We start from the raw sequence: 20,035 nt of genomic DNA on the forward strand, positions 1-20,035 counted from the left end.
TGGAATTTGTGAGTCTTGTCATTTTTAGCCAGTTGCAAGTGATTATACCCATTTGAATTATAAAAAAAAAAAAAAAAAAACGAATGTAAATTGCATTTGGTAATTTTTGTTCTTGTGTGTGTGTATAAGTACTATAACTTCTTTTCACGTGCTGATTCTATGCGAAAAAGAAGGAAAATATAAATTTTAATGCACTGTTTTTTTATTTTTAATATTTAAGATTTTAAACATAATAGCAATATAAGCTGTAATAAAAAAAAAAATTATACCATGTTAAAAATAAAATAAAAAAGAAACGAAGCAGAGACTATCATTTTAAAAATAATGCAAAAAGAAAACAATTTCTAAAATGAAGAAGAATGAAGAACTTTAGAATAATTATGGGAATCTTACGATATAATAATATTCTAAGATTTCTGAGATAGTGCTGGTGAAAGCTCAGATTCAGAGGGGATGAATCTGGTTCATCAAGACAAAGGACAAATCGTCTGACACAAGACATGGTTGATCTGGAAGCCATACGATGGTCCTCACAGCAAACGGGTCCATCTATTTTAGACGGACCCTATTCTGCAAGAGCCACTAGAGATACTGGGTCAAAAAACAACATAATTTTTTGTATGATTTCCTTGCTTGGTGGCTCAAAACAAACGTTCTTGCATTCATGTAAATTCATTGGTACTGTCCCAATTTCAATTTAATATTGGGTTCAGTGCCCTACTAAAGAAGAATACGATCTCTCAAACATACGATGGGATTATTATTATTATTATTATTATTTCTTTCTGTTGTTCCACTTTGAGTCAACAAAGGAGTTCCCTTTAAAAAAGAGACAAAAGTAGAAAACTTTTGGCCTTGTTAGAAACGCATTGCGGAAAATGAGCCCATTAACCTCGATTACGGTCACTAGGGGCCATTTAAAAACTAAAAAAGAATTGGCTCACATTAAGAATTTCTGTAAAGTGGGAAATTTCAGCTAGCGGGACTAAAGTATAATGTAATCGCAGCCCAAAGACTCTGTGACCAGGCGAATATTCAAAATGGTGTTGATTGTTTTTTTTTTTTAATCCTTACCTTATATACCTTCACTTCACTGGCATGAAGGCATGGATTCACCACTCGACTACGGCCTAGTGGCGAAATAAGCATGATTGTTACCAAACTAACAAGTTTGCTTAGCTGAGAATGAGATAAGTTTGATATCTGTGCAGCCGTGTATATATGTTTTAAAACATAAATTTAAAACTATACAATATTTTCTAATTATAATCAGACAGTGACAAAATACTTAATAAATCTAGATTTTTTGAATGCAATATGAGGAAACAAACAAGATTAGGTCTTGTCATGTAACATTGTAGCAATAATCTAGGCTTTGTGTTCACACCTGACACCCTTTGGTAAGATGTGGCCAAATCCTTGTTCATTAAGACAGCCTGTCTTGGTGGTGACCTTCAAAAGTCAAATGTAATATAATGTTTTCATTTCAACACACCACGGAATAAGCATGACCTAGCGGTAACGGCTGCTCCTGCTTTTGTTCCATTCAACATGCTATTCCTTTGTTAACGTAAGTCCTGTGTCCACTTTACTGTTCCTTGGAAATAATTCTCCCCTCTCGTGAAGCCAAAGCGGAGGTTCAACTTTCAGTTCATTGAGGTACCCTCTTCGGTCTTCTTCACATTGGTTTCTTCTCTTTATCTTGTTCTGTTCTGTTGTTTTGTTTCATACTTGCTTCAGTCTATTAATTAATTAAACCTGTTTATTTTCTTTGTATTGTGGTCCTGTTCATGTAATTGCTCCAGAAAATTCTCAGTTGTTTATTTATTTATCTGTCTGGTCTTTCTTCTTTGCTTTATTTTATTATATTTTAATTTTAATTTTAATTTTTGGGGTAAAGCAAAGCAGTGGAGCCAAATTGGTCTTTTTTTTTTGTTTTTTCCCCTCTCAAGATCTCTCCTTTGGAACCAAAAATTGACCCTTGTTGTCGGTTTAAAATCCTAAATGAATGAAAACACTTGTTGAAGAATTTTCTGGTTCCATGAAGAATCCTTTACAATTCGATCGTGGTTCAGTTTCAACATATTCGAACCGGAACCATGTCGATAAGTTTAAGCTGAAACAGAGCCGCGAACCGATAGATCCTCCTCTTCCTCCTTCAGCTTCCCTTCAAAACAATCAAAACCCACCGAGTGATTCAGATTCATCATCCACTATGAGCTCATATGGAGATCCTGCAGACATCTGTGAGCTGTCTAATACAACTCTTAAGTTTATAAGTGAGATTCTAATGGAAGAAGACCTAGAGGGTAAGACTTGTATGTTGCAGGATTGTTTAGCCCTCCAAGCCGCTGAGAAATCATTTTACGATGTTCTTGGCCAGAAATACCCACCTTCACCAAATCAAATATCTCCTTGTTCGAGTCGAAACTCTGAGACCCTCAATGATTATTGCACTAGTGGCAGTACTAGTGTTAACAACTTGTTTGAGCCCAATTGGATGAGTAATCAGGGGGATTCCAGTTCCTCTATTACTCAGACTAATCTTTTTAATTCTCCCGAAAGTGTCCTTGTACCAAATTTATTTAGTACTGGCAGTTCTTTCCTTTTAAACGATAATACTGCTATTATTAATTCAACAAGTGACTCAGCAAAGTCGCCTGAAGGGGAAGACAGAACTTACAGTTCACCATATGGGTCAAGGGGAAGAAAATATGATGAATTGGAGGATAGTGATTATCTTGAAGAAGGGAGGAGCAACAAGCAATCTGCACTTTCTCCTCCCGAAAATGAGCCATTAGAGATGTATGATGAAGTGGTGCTATGTAAGTGTGAGAACAATAAGTCTACAGTATGTTTGATTCACGGCTACGTGCAAAATGGATCCAGTGGAAAGTTGCAGCAAAATGGGCAGCCAAAAGGGTCTAGCAGTGCAACAACACGCTCCAGGAGGAAAGGAAAGAAGAGCGAAGTTGTGGATTTGTGGACACTTTTAACTTTGTGTGCACAAGCTGTGGCTAATTATGACCAAAGAACTGCAAATGATTTCTTAAAGCAGATTAGGCAGCATTCTTCTCCTTTTGGTGATGGAATCCAAAGATTGGCACATTACTTTGCTAATGGCCTTGAGGTACGCCTGGCTGGGACTCGGACACCGGTTCAAACTCATCTAGCAAGTAGCAGAGCATCAGCCGCTGAAGTCTTACAAGCTTATAAGGTGTATGTTTCATCCTGCCCCTTCAATAGGATGACATTTTTTATGGCAAACAGGATGATTTTGAAACTAGCAGAGAAAGCAACGAGGCTCCACATTGTTGATTTTGGTATTGGCTATGGTTTCCAGTGGCCTTGCCTCATTCAGCGCATTTCGAAAAGGCCTGGTGGCCCTCCGAAGATTCGTATGACAGCCATTGAGTTTCCTCAGCCAGGGTTCAAACCTGCAGAAAGAGTTGAAGAGACAGGGCACCGGTTAAAATGTTATTCCCAGAGATTTGGTGTCCCATTTGAGTACAACACCATAGCACAGAAATGGCAGAATATCCAACTTGAGGATCTCAAGATTGACAGAGAAGAGATGACAGTTGTTATTTGTTTGTACAGGATGAGGAACTTGCCTGATGATACGGTTGTCATTAACAGTCCAAGAGATGCTGTTTTAGAGTTGATCAAGAAAATAAATCCAGACATTTTCATCCATGGAGTTGTTAATGGTACCTACAATGCACCCTTCTTTCTGCCACGATTTCGAGAGGCACTCTTTCATTTCTCCACGTTTTTTGATATGTTTGAGTCTACTGTACCTCGAGAAGATCAGGGGAGGATGATATTTGAGAGAGAAATATATGGGAAAGACGCCATGAATGTCATTGCGTGTGAGGGTATAGAGAGGGTTGAAAGGCCAGAGACTTATAAGCAATGGCAGGCCCGGAATCTGAGAGCTGGATTCAAGCAGCTTGAACTAGACAAGGACATTCTGAAGACTATTAGGACTTTGGTTAAATCAAACTTTCATCCAGATTTTGTTATCGATGAAGCTGGCGAGTGGATGCTGCAAGGATGGAAGGGGAGGTTAGCCTACGCACTTTCTTTCTGGAAACCTGTTAAGGATTGACTAGGCCTGGAACAACTCTTAGTGAGTGGATCATCAGAATCTATTGTATAGACTTTTAATTATTATATATTTTTGATCTATTAATCAAATGGATCATTGTTGTGTGAAAGAAAACTTAAATGATATATGATCAAGTTACCATATGTTCTAGTAGTGATGATTCAAATGTATTGTTTTTAACGGGTTTATAGGGTTGCGGAAGTGCTTCTAGATCTCATGGAATAAGGCAGAATTTAAAACAACACTTTCCATCTCTTGCTTTCATAGAAAAAAAAAAAAGAATTTAGGAGATGAAATCCTGATTACATTACCACTGTGGGTCGACAGGTAAAGTGTAAAACTTCCGTCGTAGGTAGGATGTTTTTGTTTGACGAGCTAGAATGTATCAAACATTCAGTTATGTACTTGGAAGAAGTTGATTTTAGTTTATTATGTCATGGCAAGCGAAGATAAATGAGTGCTTCTTATATATTTGTCAGTGGATTGAAAACATTTTCTGGGAGTAGAGCAACATTTTCTAGAGTTGTTTGGATACGTGTCCAGAAAACAGTTTGATGCAAGTATTTTATCTAAACACTTGCAAATGAACCCTCATTGCAATCAAATAAACAAGTATTGGAACATTTTTTTCAAATGCTTTTCGGAGAACAGGATGCGTAGCTGATAAGCCGACGAGAGTGTCGTGCTGCTGCAGCACGGACGCAGGCTTAAAATTTGTACATTTCACGCAGATGAACGAAACGACTAGTCCAAATTGACTGCTGGGGTAACGCTACGTGTCACTTTTGATGATGGGATTGTTGTGTCTTGCATTCATTCACATCTACTCAGAATATGGTCAATTACGCGTGCTGCGTGCATCAACTGTTATACTTGTACAGGTGGCTTATCTGATTCCGCCATAGCATTATTCATTGCCGCTTATTTCATTTCCCCTGGGCTCTTCTAGATTTCCAAATCAGTAATGATAAACATTCCAGATTTTTTTTTCTCAAATTTAATCTCAAATAATGTGTTATTAATTGAGTGGTTAGTGATTCTTTATAAAATGTAAGTGAATTAATTATATTATTTCACTAACCAACTAATAAATATTACATCATCTTAAATAATTTTTTGAGAAAAAAAATTTGGACAACCAACCTGCCCTTTAAGGTTCGAGTCCTGTCATAAAGTTTGACTAACGATTCCCCTCCCACTTGCTCTTCCTAAGAAATAGATCGTACGCTAGATAAATTCTTCTGAATATTAGTGGAATAGATTTATCGAGTATGAAAGTAGGAATCTGCACCATATGATAATAGAATTTATCTAGATTAGTCCCCACAGACTAATCTGATCATAAATTCAGATTATAAATATCGGTAAACTTTTAATTGTAAGAACGTATCAGTATTAAAACTAATTGATACCAGAGTCCGTACACAAATTTCATATCTAGGACAGTATTCCACCACAAAAATAACAAATTGGGCAGTAAAGTATCAACACTAAATAAAGATAATTCTTTTCGTACATGTTAAACAAAAAAGTGGACTAAATCTTGAGGGAAAAAAAAAATTACGATATCAAACGGCTAATTGGAAAAACTGAAAATTTTATATCATCGCATGATTACAAATCCACATGCTGAGACCCGAATGAAAATTCAAAGGAAGTAAATAAAATCAATACAACATCTAATTTTGTTCACTCTCTTTTTTTGGGAACTTTGGTGGTCTAAGAACACTCCAGTCCAGCTTTTCATGCTTTGCTTGCTTTTGGGAACTTTTATGGTAACTTGGTGAGGCTTGTTTGCCGGCTTGAACATTTTTTGGGGATTTATTTGGATATTGTTTTTCTGAGTCTACTTCAGACTGTTTCCTTTTGAGGTCCCCATTAGCATCACATTTATCGGCTTTTGAGCACTCTGCTCCATCCTCTGATGAACCATTTTCTCTATAAAAAAGCACAAGAAAAAAAAAAATTATACATATATAACCAGATGTTTAGAGCAAGTTCTGAGATAATGTATCATCTTTCCAAGTTCCGACACATGGTTATTTTGATCCTATATTTATTAATCCCTCCATTATCCTCAGATCTTCTAACTATTTATACATCCATTAACACTCATTGAGTCTCTATGTAATATCATTTATCTAAAATTTGGCTACCAGCCCTTAGTCAAGAAATGCCACTTATATAAGAAAACAGCTGTGCTTTGATTTGGCATATCAAACCTGTTTCACTAGGATCACACACACAAAAAGTGTACTTCAGATGAATTTCTAGTGAATTACGGCAGAGAAAGAGATCGTGTAGAGCAGCAGAGATGGATCATTATCCCAATCATGATGCAAATTTGACTAGAAAATGCAGCTGCGCTATGAATCTATACAATCTCCATATTACCACGATAGAAACATCTAATATTTCTCAAGGTAATGATCGACGCAAATAATCTTATAAAGCCTGAAGCTTTTCAATACTGAGTCAACCAGCCAATGAGTCAAAAGAAAAGCTTATACTCAATTCATTTTGTTAATTGTTGTTTCATAGAACAGCCCTATTTTAAGAACTTTTGCCAATCATTGGCAGTAGGCCAGAGAAAATTCCAGTTGGGCCATGTCAATTAGGCAATATTTCTGTAAATTGAAAACCCATCATGAAGAAAGAAAATTCAGAATCTTCATGTATTTGCCAGACGAAACCCTAGTGCACATATAATTTTTCCTAATATGGAGATAAAGTTCTGTAAGTTTCCATAAAGATTCAAGAAGGCAAGCCACGTACCTCAAAGCATTTCTTCCAATTTGACTGCTAAAACATGTGGAAGAGGCCTCTGGCTGGTGAGCATTTGCTGCTGCTTCATTCAATTTCTACCAAGACAATGCCTAAACGTGAGGACCATAGTCAATAGTCAATCGAAATTTTCAGGTCACCCGACCTTTATACTCACATCAATAGAAGGATTGAAACTTTGAAATGACATACGGCCTATAATAGCCCCTGGATGAGGATCTCCTTCCATTACGACCACACTGCATGTGCACAAAGAGAAACACATTATAACTACTAAATGAAGAGGGAAAAAAGTCAAATATTTGGAAAAAGAGCCCCCCGGGGGGGGGGGGGGGGGGTGTGCAGTGGTTGTTGGGGGACTTAACAAAATATGCCGCTCTGATGCGTACTTGCTGCTATTCGATCCTAAACAGAACCCTATATTTTGCAGATTATGGAATATCTAAACTGCATTGTTAGCTTTGGAGAAGGATGCTCCTATGTTCCCTACACAATAAAAATGTCACATCCTAGATAACTCCAATTTAAATATCCAATTTACATGGATGCATATGTTCTTATTCAACCACATCCTGAAATCTTCAAGATCAATTTGACTTTTGTGATTCAATGTACTCTTTAGAATATTTGACCATTGGTGTAATACTATAACCAGCCTCTACCTACTGATGAATAATCAGAAAAATAAGGGTCTTTTACCCCAACGCATCCATTAATCAAAATCGTAGTTAACTAAAATAACAGTCTCTAGAACACCACATCAGATGCCTAGAAGCATCAAGTATAAGACGTTTTGATCCTAAACACATCTCAGTTTAAGCATTATGGCATCTAATTTCAGGTATAAAACAAAACTCGAAATAATGCAAGGGGCAAATCATAAATTGTGTTAGCATACACAATAGCAACAAAATTCAAACCATAACAAGAAGAATTAGAAATAGCAATTGGAACAAAAAAAAAACTCAAGAATCAGAACAAAGCCGAATACTGAAATAAATAATACATATTAATAAAAAGGAAAGCTTACCATTTTCTTTTAATAGTATCGGGAGATGTGAAATTCCTCTCAGACTTGACCTCTTCTTCTTTCTTTGCTTTCTCCTCCCTATGAGCCGCCCTTTGCATAAACTATTACAATAACAGATAAGCTCACAAGCTTACAAGGGTAACAACTTCACATAATTTGAATAAACTATTAAAAAAATAAAAGACACCCAGATCAATTATTAAAGCGAAACCCAGTACAAAATTCAACTTCTGTTTATCAAAAACACAATAATTAGAAAAAAAAAAAATAGTTCTTGTTTTACCTTCAGGTTCTTTAAGGTGCTGGAAAGCTCGCGTTTTGCCATATTTAGACTCTGTAATTTACTTTGAAGATCACCAATGATCTGAAAGGAGCAAATTTTGGACTCTCTCTCAGTGAAAGAAGGGAACTTTTTGGGTTCAGGTTCTCCAGCAAGGACTGGGAAGAGCGGCCGTGGGTTAGCGGCTTAAGTCGCCAGAATTCATCTTAATTCGCAGAGGATTTTGAGGTGCGCATTGCTCATGTTTGGACTGGGCTATATTATGGGCCTGTAACAGGCTAAATTTTAGGCCCAATGCTCAACTAAGAAAAATTAAACAAATTAAAATTCTTTTTTAATGTACAAAAATAAAAATATATTACGATTGAATATTTTTCAATGGATTTATGTGGTAAATGTAAAAGAAATAATTGTTATACATAAAAAATTTAAATTCACATCAAATTTATATGTTAAAATAAGACCTGCGACTTAGGCCATGATTGGAACGTATGTGTAGTGACTTTTTGGGTTGAATTATTACATTGCAAACTACCTACATTATAATGTAATTGACAATTGTGATATTAACAAATTAACTGTTAATTTGTCTATTGAAAAATTAAAATAAAAAAACAATAGTACATAGGTGTATAAAATGTATTAAGATTCAATGGTGAACTTTTATTTCTGTTAAGTAAATAATCAATAGTTAAGATCTATTTTATGTTTTTATTGTTTTTATTTTTCTTATTTAACAACTATCGGTTCAGTGGTCAGTAAAAATTTAAATTCAACACTGAATTTTTGTCCCGTTGAAAATTTTTTAGCGATAAAGATGAAATCTCTTGTATGTGTATATACATATAATTTATTACTACTCACAATTGAAGTGGGATTGAGTTAAGAATCGAATAGTTACGTTTAAGGAGTACTATGATTCCGGTGTGTACTAGGGAACCGAACAGACTACGCACAACATCGCCTCGAACTCGAATATAGCCGCTCTGTCAACCTATATTTAACCTCCAAAGACCACTCTTCCTTTGAAATTCCTTTGAAGTTGCCAACTTTTTAATTTTTTTCAAATTTCAAAGGTTGTTCTTTTTCACTCTTTCTTGATCAACAATCCATAACTCTAAAATCCCATGTTTTGTTATGTCACGTTGATATAAAGTTATAGACATTCTCATCTTTCACTTTTGTTTAATATGATATATCTTCTGGGTACTTGAATGTATATGATTTGATGTTTCAGAATTAATCTTTTGATGATTCTCAAGTTAGTTTATATTGGTTTTGGTTGATCATGACATGAACTTTAGAACTGGGTATTTTGTGTCTACTCACTTGTTTATTATGTTGAGAATTTGTGCAGATTTTCAAAGTCCTCAAGTGGGTATTAGCTCTCTGACTCGGTGATCATGGTGTGTTAATGGTTCATCATTGTCTTTGTTGTAGTTTATGTTTGTTGATTTGTAAAGTTTGGGGACAAAATCGGATTGTGAATATGGTTTGTATTTTGTTGATTATATCTTGATCAGTTCCCCCGCCACCCCCAAAAACCATGAATACATGTTTATCATCAATTTACTTGTTGGTTAGCTTTTGATCATTTGAATGAGTGGCTACGTATCAGATATGTATTAAACACTCACAGTTATAACTTGCTGGTGGGTCTAAACGTTAATCTTGCATTTTAACTTCATATTTTCAATAATGAACAGAAGCCTAACTGGAAATTATATTTAGCTTGTCAAATTTCTTTGTTGCTCTTTATTTTTGTTTTTGTTTTTTACTTCTGATCATGTATGTCGGAGATTTCAGGCTTATGAAAACCATCACGATGCAGCATTTGAAAGAAAGTACCGTTGTTACCCTATTTCTTTCATTGATAAGGTAAAGAGTAGTGTTTATAGCGAATGGAATTCAATTTGATTTTCCTTCTTTTGTTCTATACAAGGAGATATTATTGGTAATATCCCATGGTGTTTTGTGTGTCAAAATAATTAAAATCTTTGCAGCCACATCTGGAAAATGGTGATAAAAGTACGTATATCCTCTTCAACAAGTTCTATGATGTTTCACCTAATAAATAGGTAATTTTTTTTCCTGAGTGTTTTGAATTAACTGATCATAAGATTTGTTATTGCTTCCAGTTGTCATGCCACCATCAGCTCTTGATCGCCTCGGTAAGTACCAAGAAGAGAAGTCTGCTTTTAGCCTTATCTTCATTCTGTGTTCTGGCTGCTGCATTTTGTTGGGATCTTGCTTGACATAATTATATAATTCTCTCCAGCCTATTTGCATATTGAGTATCCTATGTTGTTTGAATTGAGTAATACTTCTGCTGGGCGGGTCACTTATTGTGGAGTCATGGAGTTCATTGCAGATGAGGGTCTGATTTACTTGCCATACTGGGTAAGCTTTTGCAATTTTCTAATTGTTCATAAGTATGGTGGTCTCTTTCTTGATGACGTTGCAAATAAACTAAATCAGCTCCTTTCATCTCTTTGAAGTGAGAAAATGAGCAGCAAGCTGAAATTTGTAAACATGAAAATCATCAGGTTCTTTCTTTGTTGATATTTGTCATGCTTATCTTCTTGATTTCAGATGATGGAAAACATGCTACTACAAGAGGGAGATATTGTGGAAGTTAAGAATGCCAGCCTAGCAAAGGGATCTTATGTGAAACTGCAGCCTCACACGAAGGATTTTTTAGACATCTCCAATCCAAAAGCCGTGTTAGTTTATTGCTCTGTCATCTCCTTTTCTACAAGATAGCTATGAGAGCCATATTTTCCCTTATGCCCATTTGACAACCTTTTTGCATTGTGTTGACTTGCAGCTTGGAGACTACATTGAGAAGCTACTCTTGCTTAACCACTGGTGACACTATCATGGTTCCTTATAACAATAAGAAGTATTACATTAATGTAGTCGAAACAAAGCCATCCACGGCTGTCAGTATAATTGAAACAGACTGTGAGGTGGACTTTATCCCTCCTCTTGATTTTAAAGAACCAGAAAAACCTTCATCATCTTCTCTGTCAAACAGGACACTACCTGAAGGTTTTTACCCCCTGAAAATGTCTCTTTTTGATATCTGTTAATCTGAGTTTTGGGTTTACAAATGACCATTAATTATTATCTTTCAGTAAAAGAAGAGCCTCCTCTTGATTTTAAAGGACCAGAAAAACCTTCATCATCTTCTCTGTCAAACAGGACACCACCTGAAGGTTTTTATCCCCTTAAAATGTCTCTTTTTGATATCTGTTAATCTGAATTTTGGGTTTACAAATGACCATTAATTCTTATCTTTCAGTAAAAGAAGAACCTCCAAAAAAGATTGCCAAGTTCAGCCCATTTACCGGTTCTGGCAGACGCTTAAATGGAAAATCCTCAACGCAGCCCGCCGTATCACCTTCCTCTCCACTGATTGACAATCCTCAACAAAATGCTGCCAATGGGATTAACGGTTCCAAGTCATCAAGTGCTTCATCTCGTCAGAAATCTGGAAAACTCATATTTGGTTCAAATGCAAACCAATCTTCAAATGGAACCCCAAAAGTATGTTTTCTGTTGAAATTATCTTTTGTAATAATTTGATTCTATAACTGCTGATTAGCTGATCCTTAAATTCATCAATTGATTTTCCTTTTGTACTTCAGGTTCTGCCAAAAAGCAGCAGTGGGGAGCCACCTCAGGTCGAGGAAAAACCAAAGTTCCAAGCATTCACTGGGAAGAAGTATTCACTGAGAGGTTGACATTGTTCAAGATCCGTACCTTGAGGGTGTTCACTGTTCAGCACATCTATTCTTTGCTTGCACTTATCATTATATTGTTTGTAATTGTAAACCCCTGAACTGGTATGGGCACAGACAGTTAAGCGCCTTGGGCATATAACATTATGTTTGATTACTCAAGTTTTGTGTATGTACACATTCTTTCACATGTCAGTAATTCTGGAGATTCAAGGACAGAACAAAAATATTGAGAAAGAAAAATGCTCAGGTGAAAACAGTGGTTTTATAACATTATGTTTGATTACTCACGTTTTGTGTATGTACACATTCTTTCACATATCATATTCTGGAGATTCAAGGACAGAACAAAAATATTGAGAAAGAGAAATGTTCAGGTGAAAACAGTGATAACTTAATTTTTTAAAAATGATGGCAGAAATACCTATTACATAAACAGTGATAATTTTTTTGAAATGATGGCAGAAATACCTATTACATATTTTATTCAGTTTAATCAGTAAATGCCTAAGCAATGACCGATGTTTCGATGGAAACCTTTCCTGAATAGCTGATGCTCTCTGAATTCTCACCAGCAACTTCCCAGAGCTCCGGCAATGCTTCCTTGATATTGTGGATGCTCTCTAATGCATAGTCCACACCTTCAGCTCTGTGGGAAGTTCCCACCTATTTCCCATATCATGAAAATTTAAGGGAAAGGAAAAAATGAGTACTTCTGTAGGTAGCTAAGCAAGAACATGAGAAAATTGAAAAGAAAACTCTAAGCAACATCAGCAGCCTCGCTTACCCATACAGTATGAAGCCCCAATCTTTTACCAGTCTCTAAATTACGAATACTGTCATCAAAAAATATCTGCGATGAAAGATATAATAATTAGTTAGTGGATAATTACAGATGATAGAGCAGAAACATGAAGAATGTGCAAATAGCACATTCCTAATATAAGGTCTGAATCAATTTGTGAAGGCAAAGAATTGGTTAAAATGCTAAATCATCTTACAGTTTTCCGAGGGTTGATGTTGGCAATCTTAAAAACTTGTTCAAATGCTTCTTCAAAAGGTTTGCAGACAACTGGAGTCCTTGGAAGTTCGAGATCAGCATTGGGACGAGAACAATAATCATCGATGTCAAATAATTCAGTAGGTCTTTCGGATTCAGAGGCATCCTGATCCACCAGAACAGTGCCTTTGTCCGTGGAATTCAAAGTTTCAAAGGATATAATTCTTTCAAAGCAATCCTCCAGACCAAGCCTGCTAAGCACTCTAGCAGCATGAGTTTTATCTGCATTGGTAAAAATCTACAAAAGGCGAGAACACCATCGTCATTTGAAGAGAAAAGATGAGTAAAAAAAATAAGAACAAGTTATCTATAAGCAAAAAGAAAAGACACTCACAACTTTCCGAATGGGCAGACTAAGCAAAAGATTCCTTAAAACAGGGTCAGGTTTTAGCATCATGTAGGGCAATCTCCCATGAACATAACTGTAAAACATAGATAATGCGAGGTTGGGTGCTTTATACCTCAACTACACAAACGTACTGGAAGCTAAAGTGCATACCTGTGGAAGTCATCACAGTCAAACTGATAGCCGATAGCCTATAATAAGGAAAAAAAAAAAAACCATGACAAACGACTGTCAACATGCTGAAGTTTCAATATTCACCCCAAAAAAGAAAAAAAGAAAAAAGAAAAGAACACTTAGTCATACCCGAAGACCTGCCAATGTTGTCCCATAGAATTTGTACAAAGAAACACACAATTCAGGGACTTTAGCCTCCTCGATGCAAAGCTTTTGGAGCATATATTCTAGAGAAGTAAATAACAGAAAAGCCATGGAATTTGTCATAGTTTTCTTAAGAATAAAATAAATTTAATTGATTTGATGAAAAGGAAAAAAACAAACTATTATGCATGGGATACCTTGAATATTCTTGGTCACTTCTTTTGACAATCCAGAAGTCAGAGGATAAATGGTGTCATCTAGATCTGAAATTCAAATATAGCAACCAATAATGTCAACCTTCAACAGCAGTCAAATTAAAACACGAAAAATGATGTACACATCAAAGCTTACCAAATAAGAGACAATCATATTTTTGGTTTGAAACCTGCTTGTTCTCATTCTTGTATTCCATTTTAAGCTAAAGGAACTCAAACTGCAAAGGAAAATTACCGCAGCTACAGTTACTGGCACAGAAACGCAAATTTTAGCAGCAATAGCACATGTAGATCAGAAAAGGAGTTCTGAAAGTTGTCGAGCATAATTATCAGAAATTTTGACACGTAAATTCCATGAGACTAGCTATAATGTCTTTCGGAAGATGAAATAGAACCACAAATCCTGAAACTTCATCAATAAATCTGTAACCACAAGCACCACCTATCAAACAGAACCCCAAACCATCGATTCAACCAATTAACTCTAGAATGAAATAGAGTTTTGAAACAGATATGAATAAGCAAAACCACGCCAGATCAAAATCTACCCCAATCAAAAACCAGATCACTAAAACTATAGGTATTTAACAAACGGTACCAAAATGTGCAAGAAAACAAAACAACCCACCAAAATAAAAGGTAAAGAACAGTTTTTTACCAACCAACAAATTAATTCTTGAATGTACTAAACTCACCAAAAAAAAAAAAAAAAAAACACCCCAGATGAAATCTACAGCCGTTAAAGCACCAGATCACTAAAACTATAAGCATGTTACAAATGGTACTAAAATGTGAAAGAACTAAAACGACCCACCAAAGAAAGAAGATTTTGAATAAGCAGTGATATAAGAGCAGAGTAGAGGCAGAGCATTACCTGACTGGAAAATGAGCAATGTGTTCTTAACGGATGCTGAAGAAAAGGGAAATGCAAAGAGAGAGATTTCGTTGTTTAAAACAGCGAGCCTTAAATAAGAGAAGAAATGGAAATGAGTAAAAAAGTAATGATGCTTTATGAGTTTAGCAGAAGAGAAACCGTAGAAGGGACAAAAGTGTCAGTCTGCGTAATGTTTCATTGTCATTGGACTTGAAAATCCCACCACTGCCTTAAAAGTCGGAGCTGCGACTTTTTTCACTTTAACATGACGTTTTTAAAGACTACCCACTAGTGCTTCTCATATCGACACGTTGTGTTCCCTCGAGTAAGCGAACGCGGTTGGCCACAACCGGAGTCACTTGCATAATTACAAACTAATCCATTTCTTTTATGTTCACTTCAATAAGGGCCTAAATTATCCATTCGCATCAAATAGGTCCCTGTGTATTACGTAACATGCATCTCCCTTAACATTACTGGACTTTCTGCCCATTTGATATTTACTTCTTTACTGGTCAAAGAGCTATCTCAAGTACATTAATTTTCTGAAGCATTATTTAGATTTTTAAATCTTTTTAATATTTGAAAAGTTTATGTTTACTCACATTTCGTAAAGAATAAGACTGTAAATTTTCTTTAATATTCGAGAAGTATATGCTCCACTCACATTTTATAAAAGAGAAAATTGTTTCTACATAATTATTTTAAAATTGAGTTAGTATTAAAAGAAATCCCATAATATTTTTATGGAGACTCAAACTATTGTACTCACACATTGTGAGTACAAGGGTTCTCCCACTAGAGTAAACATCCATTGGTATGATTAAAGAAAAAAATTATTTTATTTTTATTGAGAGATTCAAATTTTGTAATTTTGAGAGTTATAAAACTTTATTACAAAGTTGAACTATTTTGAAATATCTTTACCGTACTTCAAAAAAAAATTATTTAATTTAGTTCACAACATATCCGGTAGAAATTTATCTATTAAAATAACTATATAGTTTTACAAAAATTATAATTGAAAACTAAACAATAGAAATTTATTAGTTAAGAAAGAATTTGCTTGTAGAAGCTCCACTTCGAAAGCTCAACTTGATGGATGTTCAACATTACTATTTAGTATTTAAGGCTCCGTTTGATATAAATTTTTTAAATATAATTTATTTAAATAGAAATTTACTTTTAGAATTTTTACAAGTAGAGTTTTTACCATAAATATTTGAGACACTTAGTTGTCCATGAGAATTTTTATTAAAAATTATAAAAGAAAATAAACTAAGATTGTGAAATAAATTTGAAGTATTTTGCACAATTTAACTCTTTAAATAAATTCTACCATTTCAACTCTTAAAAAATTAAAATTTGAGCTTTTATTAATAAAAAAAATAACTTTATAAGAACTTATAAAATTAAATAAATACTTATAACTGTTAAATAAATCACACCAAACAAACATTTACTATGAGAATTCCAATCAATTCAAAATGGGTTTGGATCTAGTAGAAAAACATGAACAAATTATATCCGTTTTTGAGAAATTTACAAAATGAAGGAACCCATTTATTTAGATTAACGAACTTTTTGAAATCACCAATGACGCATTAGAATAGTTTTTTTTTTTTTTTCAATAAATGGAATTGAGAACCCTGTGGATTGTGAAGATTAAGCTCTCTCATAAACTTGATCGAGTTTTGTATTGACAACTTCTCTCTTATGGATATAAAAATTGTGGAAAGAACAAGATTTGCAAACCCTTTGTGTGATTTGAGTGAAAGATGAAAAGAGCAACTTCTTTAATCTTTATTATTATTAACGTGTTCCTCAACTATACCACATACCAGACATTGCACGTTAATTATAAGTTGAGATATGAAGTAAGTGTAAAATACAAGAAAGTAGAGACGTTTGTAGAGATTGGTAATTTGACCTCCTCAGCTTTCATTGAATTTCAATGTGAACAAAGCAGACCTACTGATTAATTGAAAACAAACAAACTAAAGTGGAAAATTTAAATTAATTTTCCTGCAACAGCAAGCAGCCACACCGACTTGTTACGGACTTATATTCACGAGTTGTCGTTAATTATTTGATTGGCGATGGATGATGCTCACAAATCACAATACAGTGATTCTTCTTCTAGGGTAACAACGCTATGCTGCTTCAAATTAAACAGTGAAACAGTGATCATTTGAATGACAAAGAAATGGTTGCCTGTTTTGGGGCATCCTTGTGCTGCTGTGCATTTATGTATAAAAGCCATTATTCTGCTCTCATTAGCTTTGCAGTTGTGATGGTCAGCACTCAGCAGCAACAGATATGTACTTTTTTATTTCTTCATTATAGAGTGTAAATTAGAGCTAGCTAGATCGAGACAGCCCACGTTAGCTCCATTAATGTTATATTGCTTAGCCATTAATTCTTAACATGTACATTTTATTCATTTCAAATTTTGGACATTTATGCACCGTGGATGTATTCAATTTGCCAAGACAAAATAGTATGGCCTTATATAATTATTAATCCTTTTATTTTCTTTAACCACAAGCTTCTCAGAAGTGAAGACATATTTTCTTCAAATGCATGCTGCTTAACCTCTCTTTGTCTCACAAAATTATATTGCAGGCTTTATTATGTTCTGATCATCACATAGAGATCTGAAGATATGCAAATTCACAGGAAAATAAGAACATTAAAAGATCTGGGCTAACTAATAATAATACATTTAGGCCGTGACTGGAGTCTCAATTGCAACATTCTCTGAGCATTTGATATTTTTGGAAATTTCATCGGCATCCCATAGTTCTGGAAACGCTTCCCTGATATTGTGAATGCTCTCCAATGCATAATCAGCACCCTTTGTTCTCCGCGAAGTACCCACCTGTTACCGTATTGTGTACATACATAATTAGTTGATGAAAAAGGAAAATCAATTATGATCAAAAGAAGTTTCTTCAGGAATTGACAATAATGTTAATTTCTGAACTTAATTACCAACACAGTATGGAGGCCAATGCTTTTTGCACACTCTATGTTGCGGGTGCTATCGTCAAAGAACAGCTGAAACAATGCCAAACCGTACTCGCATTATAGACAAGTGCTTGATGATATATAGCATTTATGGGATTTTTAAAGTAAATTAATTAGAATGATAAGGTTATGTAATCTTACTGTTTTATGAGGGTTGATGTTAGCTATTTTGAAAGCTTGTTCAAATGCATCCTCAAAGGGTTTGCAAAAAATTGGACTCTTTGGAAGAACTGATGAGTAACCATTCGTAGCATCAAGATTAATTGCAGTTCTTGACCCGCTGCGCACCAGATAACCCCCATCAAAATTGTTACTGGTTTTGTTGTTGGGATTGAGGCTCTCAAAATTTACAATCCCATCGAAGCAGTCTTCTAATCCAAGCTTTCTTAGAACTTTAGCCACGTGAATCTCATCCGCATTTGAAAAGATCTGTCATATGCATTGCAATTATCATAAGGATAAAATTTTTAATAAACCTGACCAGTTCATCATCATTTGTGTCTGACATTGAGGCTGGGGAGATGCTTACAACTTTTCGGATAGGTAGGCTAAGTAGAAGATTTCTTAGAACAGGATCTGGTTTCAGGTTCTCATACGGTAATCTCCCATGAACAAAACTGTAAAAATAGAAAACACATTACAAGTTATAATATAACAAAGGGAAAAGGACACTTATTCCCCTAAGATTTGCCCTAAGGCTTGAAGTGATCAATACAACTAGAAAGGAAAATAATGTTACCTGTGATAGTCATCATTGTCAAAGTCATAGCCAATAGCCTGCAAATTTACAATAATAACAGCATTTACATCAGTTTATATATATATATATATATATATATGAACAAGAGAGTATATTAAGTTACGTATAGAGTATACCTTGAGACCAGCCATTGATGTGCCATAGTTTTTGTAAAGTACCCTATTGAATTCAGAAACTTCACTTTCCTCTATGCCGAGCTTTTGAATCATATATTCTACACAGAGTGAGTTTGTAAAAACTCGTTATACATTTATTAAACAAGGAAACAACTTGAAGAAAGAATTAGATGACCAAGTTATATCCGTAAGCATCATAATATAATTACCTTCAATATTTTTGGAGCATTTGTTGGAGAAACCATAACTATGAGAATAAAGTGTGTCGTCAACATCTAAAAAACAATGTAATTTTCAGTTACATGTATGACAATATATATATATATATATATATATAAACCATTAATAGTATAGTTTTTGGCATTGAAAGGCTTACCAAATAGAAGACACTCATATTTTGTCATTTTTTAAGAATCTTAAAAATCTCAATAAATGTAATGAAATGAAAAATACTGAGAGTTTTTCAACAAGAGAGATCAGGAACAATGAGCTGAGACACAGAAGATGAAGGAGATGATAGACTTATATATGACAAAAATATTTGTTGAAAATTTGATATGGAAGGAGACAGGAAGATCATATGCATATATATAAATTGGTCCTCTAATTATTAATTTGTGTGAATATAGCCTCGTCTTTTTGAATGTGACCTTCCATTTCCAAATGGTTGAAGACTCGGTTGGAGATTGGAGACTTCCAATCAAAGACCAAGTTAATAATGAAATTACAAATTCTTTAAATATATGTTCTAGAAGTCATCAAGTCTCAAAGTATTGTTTTGAGGGGTCATAACTTATGCTTTGTTGCATGGGGTGTCCACACGAACTGGGTCATTTTCCTTCCACAATAATTGAACCATAATTTAATAGTGCTTCGTGTAAAGAATTGATGATGTATTTATTAAAATAAACAAAGATATAGTTATTTATAATAAATAGTTCGGAAATGTATCTAATTATCAAAGGAATGCATTTCTTTTTCTGCCTTAAACCAACCTCATATAATGTTAACTACCAACTAACCCATGTCACATCTTTTATAAAATAAAGTTTCATGCAAAATCACGTGTCGGACTTGGAACACAATTTAAGCACCATTCAAATTAAGAATTAAAGCGTGTTGCACTTTATTCTTCGCAGCGTAATTAATTTGACCAGCAAATTGGGGGGAAATATATTCATGAATCTACACGTTCACCTGCTCTTTCTTTTCTTTTATTACTCACTTGTTTAGAAGAAAACGAGGAGAATCTTTTATTATTATTATTTTTTTGAACTTTTTTTTGCTAAATCTACATGATTAATTTTGGGGAACTTGATGGGATTTTGGTCATTTTCCCTCACAGCATTCAAATCAAGAGAATGGTTG

At 34.6% G+C, this 20,035-nt stretch overlaps 5 protein-coding genes across 9 annotated transcripts; 2 read left to right on the plus strand and 3 right to left on the minus strand.

Moving 5' to 3' along the window:
- The first annotated feature begins 1,474 nt into the window (after positions 1 to 1,474).
- Positions 1,475 to 4,264, plus strand: LOC102624251 (scarecrow-like protein 14). 2 transcript variants are annotated; one of them, XM_006488287.4, is made up of 2 exons: positions 1,475 to 1,659; positions 1,901 to 4,264. In XM_006488287.4, exon 2 carries the CDS (start codon positions 2,009 to 2,011, stop codon positions 4,109 to 4,111), a length of 2,103 nt encoding a protein of 700 aa, XP_006488350.1. In that variant the 5' UTR covers positions 1,475 to 1,659; positions 1,901 to 2,008; the 3' UTR covers positions 4,112 to 4,264. The 2 variants fall into 2 exon arrangements, with proteins under 2 accessions (XP_006488350.1, XP_024957826.1); XM_025102058.2 differs by having other exon boundaries at positions 1,477 to 1,659; positions 2,652 to 4,264.
- A 1,316-nt stretch (positions 4,265 to 5,580) lies between these two features.
- Positions 5,581 to 8,408, minus strand: LOC102624538 (uncharacterized). Its single transcript, XM_006488288.3, has 5 exons — positions 8,209 to 8,408; positions 7,926 to 8,026; positions 7,053 to 7,134; positions 6,887 to 6,972; positions 5,581 to 6,049 (listed from the first exon to the last, which is right to left on the minus strand). The coding sequence occupies exons 1-5, from the start codon at positions 8,248 to 8,250 to the stop codon at positions 5,791 to 5,793; spliced, it is 570 nt and encodes a 189-aa protein (XP_006488351.1). The 5' UTR covers positions 8,251 to 8,408; the 3' UTR covers positions 5,581 to 5,790.
- Positions 8,409 to 8,841: 433 nt separating this feature from the next.
- LOC102625489 (uncharacterized) lies at positions 8,842 to 12,234 on the plus strand. Of its 3 annotated transcripts, none has more exons than XM_006488293.4 (11): positions 8,842 to 8,860; positions 9,563 to 9,611; positions 10,012 to 10,083; positions 10,209 to 10,233; positions 10,344 to 10,376; positions 10,484 to 10,605; positions 10,798 to 10,928; positions 11,033 to 11,256; positions 11,343 to 11,423; positions 11,510 to 11,754; positions 11,856 to 12,234. In XM_006488293.4, exons 2-11 carry the CDS (start codon positions 9,609 to 9,611, stop codon positions 11,949 to 11,951), a joined length of 1,032 nt encoding a protein of 343 aa, XP_006488356.1. In that variant the 5' UTR covers positions 8,842 to 8,860; positions 9,563 to 9,608; the 3' UTR covers positions 11,952 to 12,234. The 3 variants fall into 3 exon arrangements, with proteins under 3 accessions (XP_006488356.1, XP_006488355.1, XP_024957960.1); XM_006488292.4 differs by lacking the exon at positions 8,842 to 8,860 and adding an exon at positions 8,981 to 9,281; XM_025102192.2 differs by lacking the exons at positions 8,842 to 8,860; positions 10,209 to 10,233 and adding an exon at positions 8,981 to 9,281.
- An 84-nt stretch (positions 12,235 to 12,318) lies between these two features.
- LOC102624821 (hypothetical protein) lies at positions 12,319 to 15,000 on the minus strand. Of its 2 annotated transcripts, none has more exons than XM_006488291.4 (9): positions 14,762 to 15,000; positions 14,024 to 14,105; positions 13,870 to 13,935; positions 13,658 to 13,755; positions 13,508 to 13,545; positions 13,343 to 13,430; positions 12,950 to 13,246; positions 12,736 to 12,801; positions 12,319 to 12,614 (listed from the first exon to the last, which is right to left on the minus strand). In XM_006488291.4, exons 2-9 carry the CDS (start codon positions 14,082 to 14,084, stop codon positions 12,456 to 12,458), a joined length of 873 nt encoding a protein of 290 aa, XP_006488354.1. In that variant the 5' UTR covers positions 14,085 to 14,105; positions 14,762 to 15,000; the 3' UTR covers positions 12,319 to 12,455. The 2 variants fall into 2 exon arrangements, with proteins under 2 accessions (XP_006488354.1, XP_006488353.1); XM_006488290.4 differs by having other exon boundaries at positions 14,024 to 14,136.
- A 2,361-nt stretch (positions 15,001 to 17,361) lies between these two features.
- Positions 17,362 to 19,232, minus strand: LOC112499289 (uncharacterized). The gene is made up of 8 exons (XM_025102177.2): positions 19,044 to 19,232; positions 18,877 to 18,942; positions 18,668 to 18,765; positions 18,531 to 18,568; positions 18,321 to 18,408; positions 17,933 to 18,220; positions 17,756 to 17,821; positions 17,362 to 17,642 (listed from the first exon to the last, which is right to left on the minus strand). Exons 1-8 carry the CDS (start codon positions 19,069 to 19,071, stop codon positions 17,487 to 17,489), a joined length of 828 nt encoding a protein of 275 aa, XP_024957945.1. The 5' UTR covers positions 19,072 to 19,232; the 3' UTR covers positions 17,362 to 17,486.
- Positions 19,233 to 20,035: the final 803 nt, after the last annotated feature.

The sequence above is a fragment of the Citrus sinensis genome, chromosome 8 (assembly GCF_022201045.2).
Source record: "Citrus sinensis cultivar Valencia sweet orange chromosome 8, DVS_A1.0, whole genome shotgun sequence".
Taxonomy (NCBI): domain Eukaryota; kingdom Viridiplantae; phylum Streptophyta; class Magnoliopsida; order Sapindales; family Rutaceae; genus Citrus; species Citrus sinensis.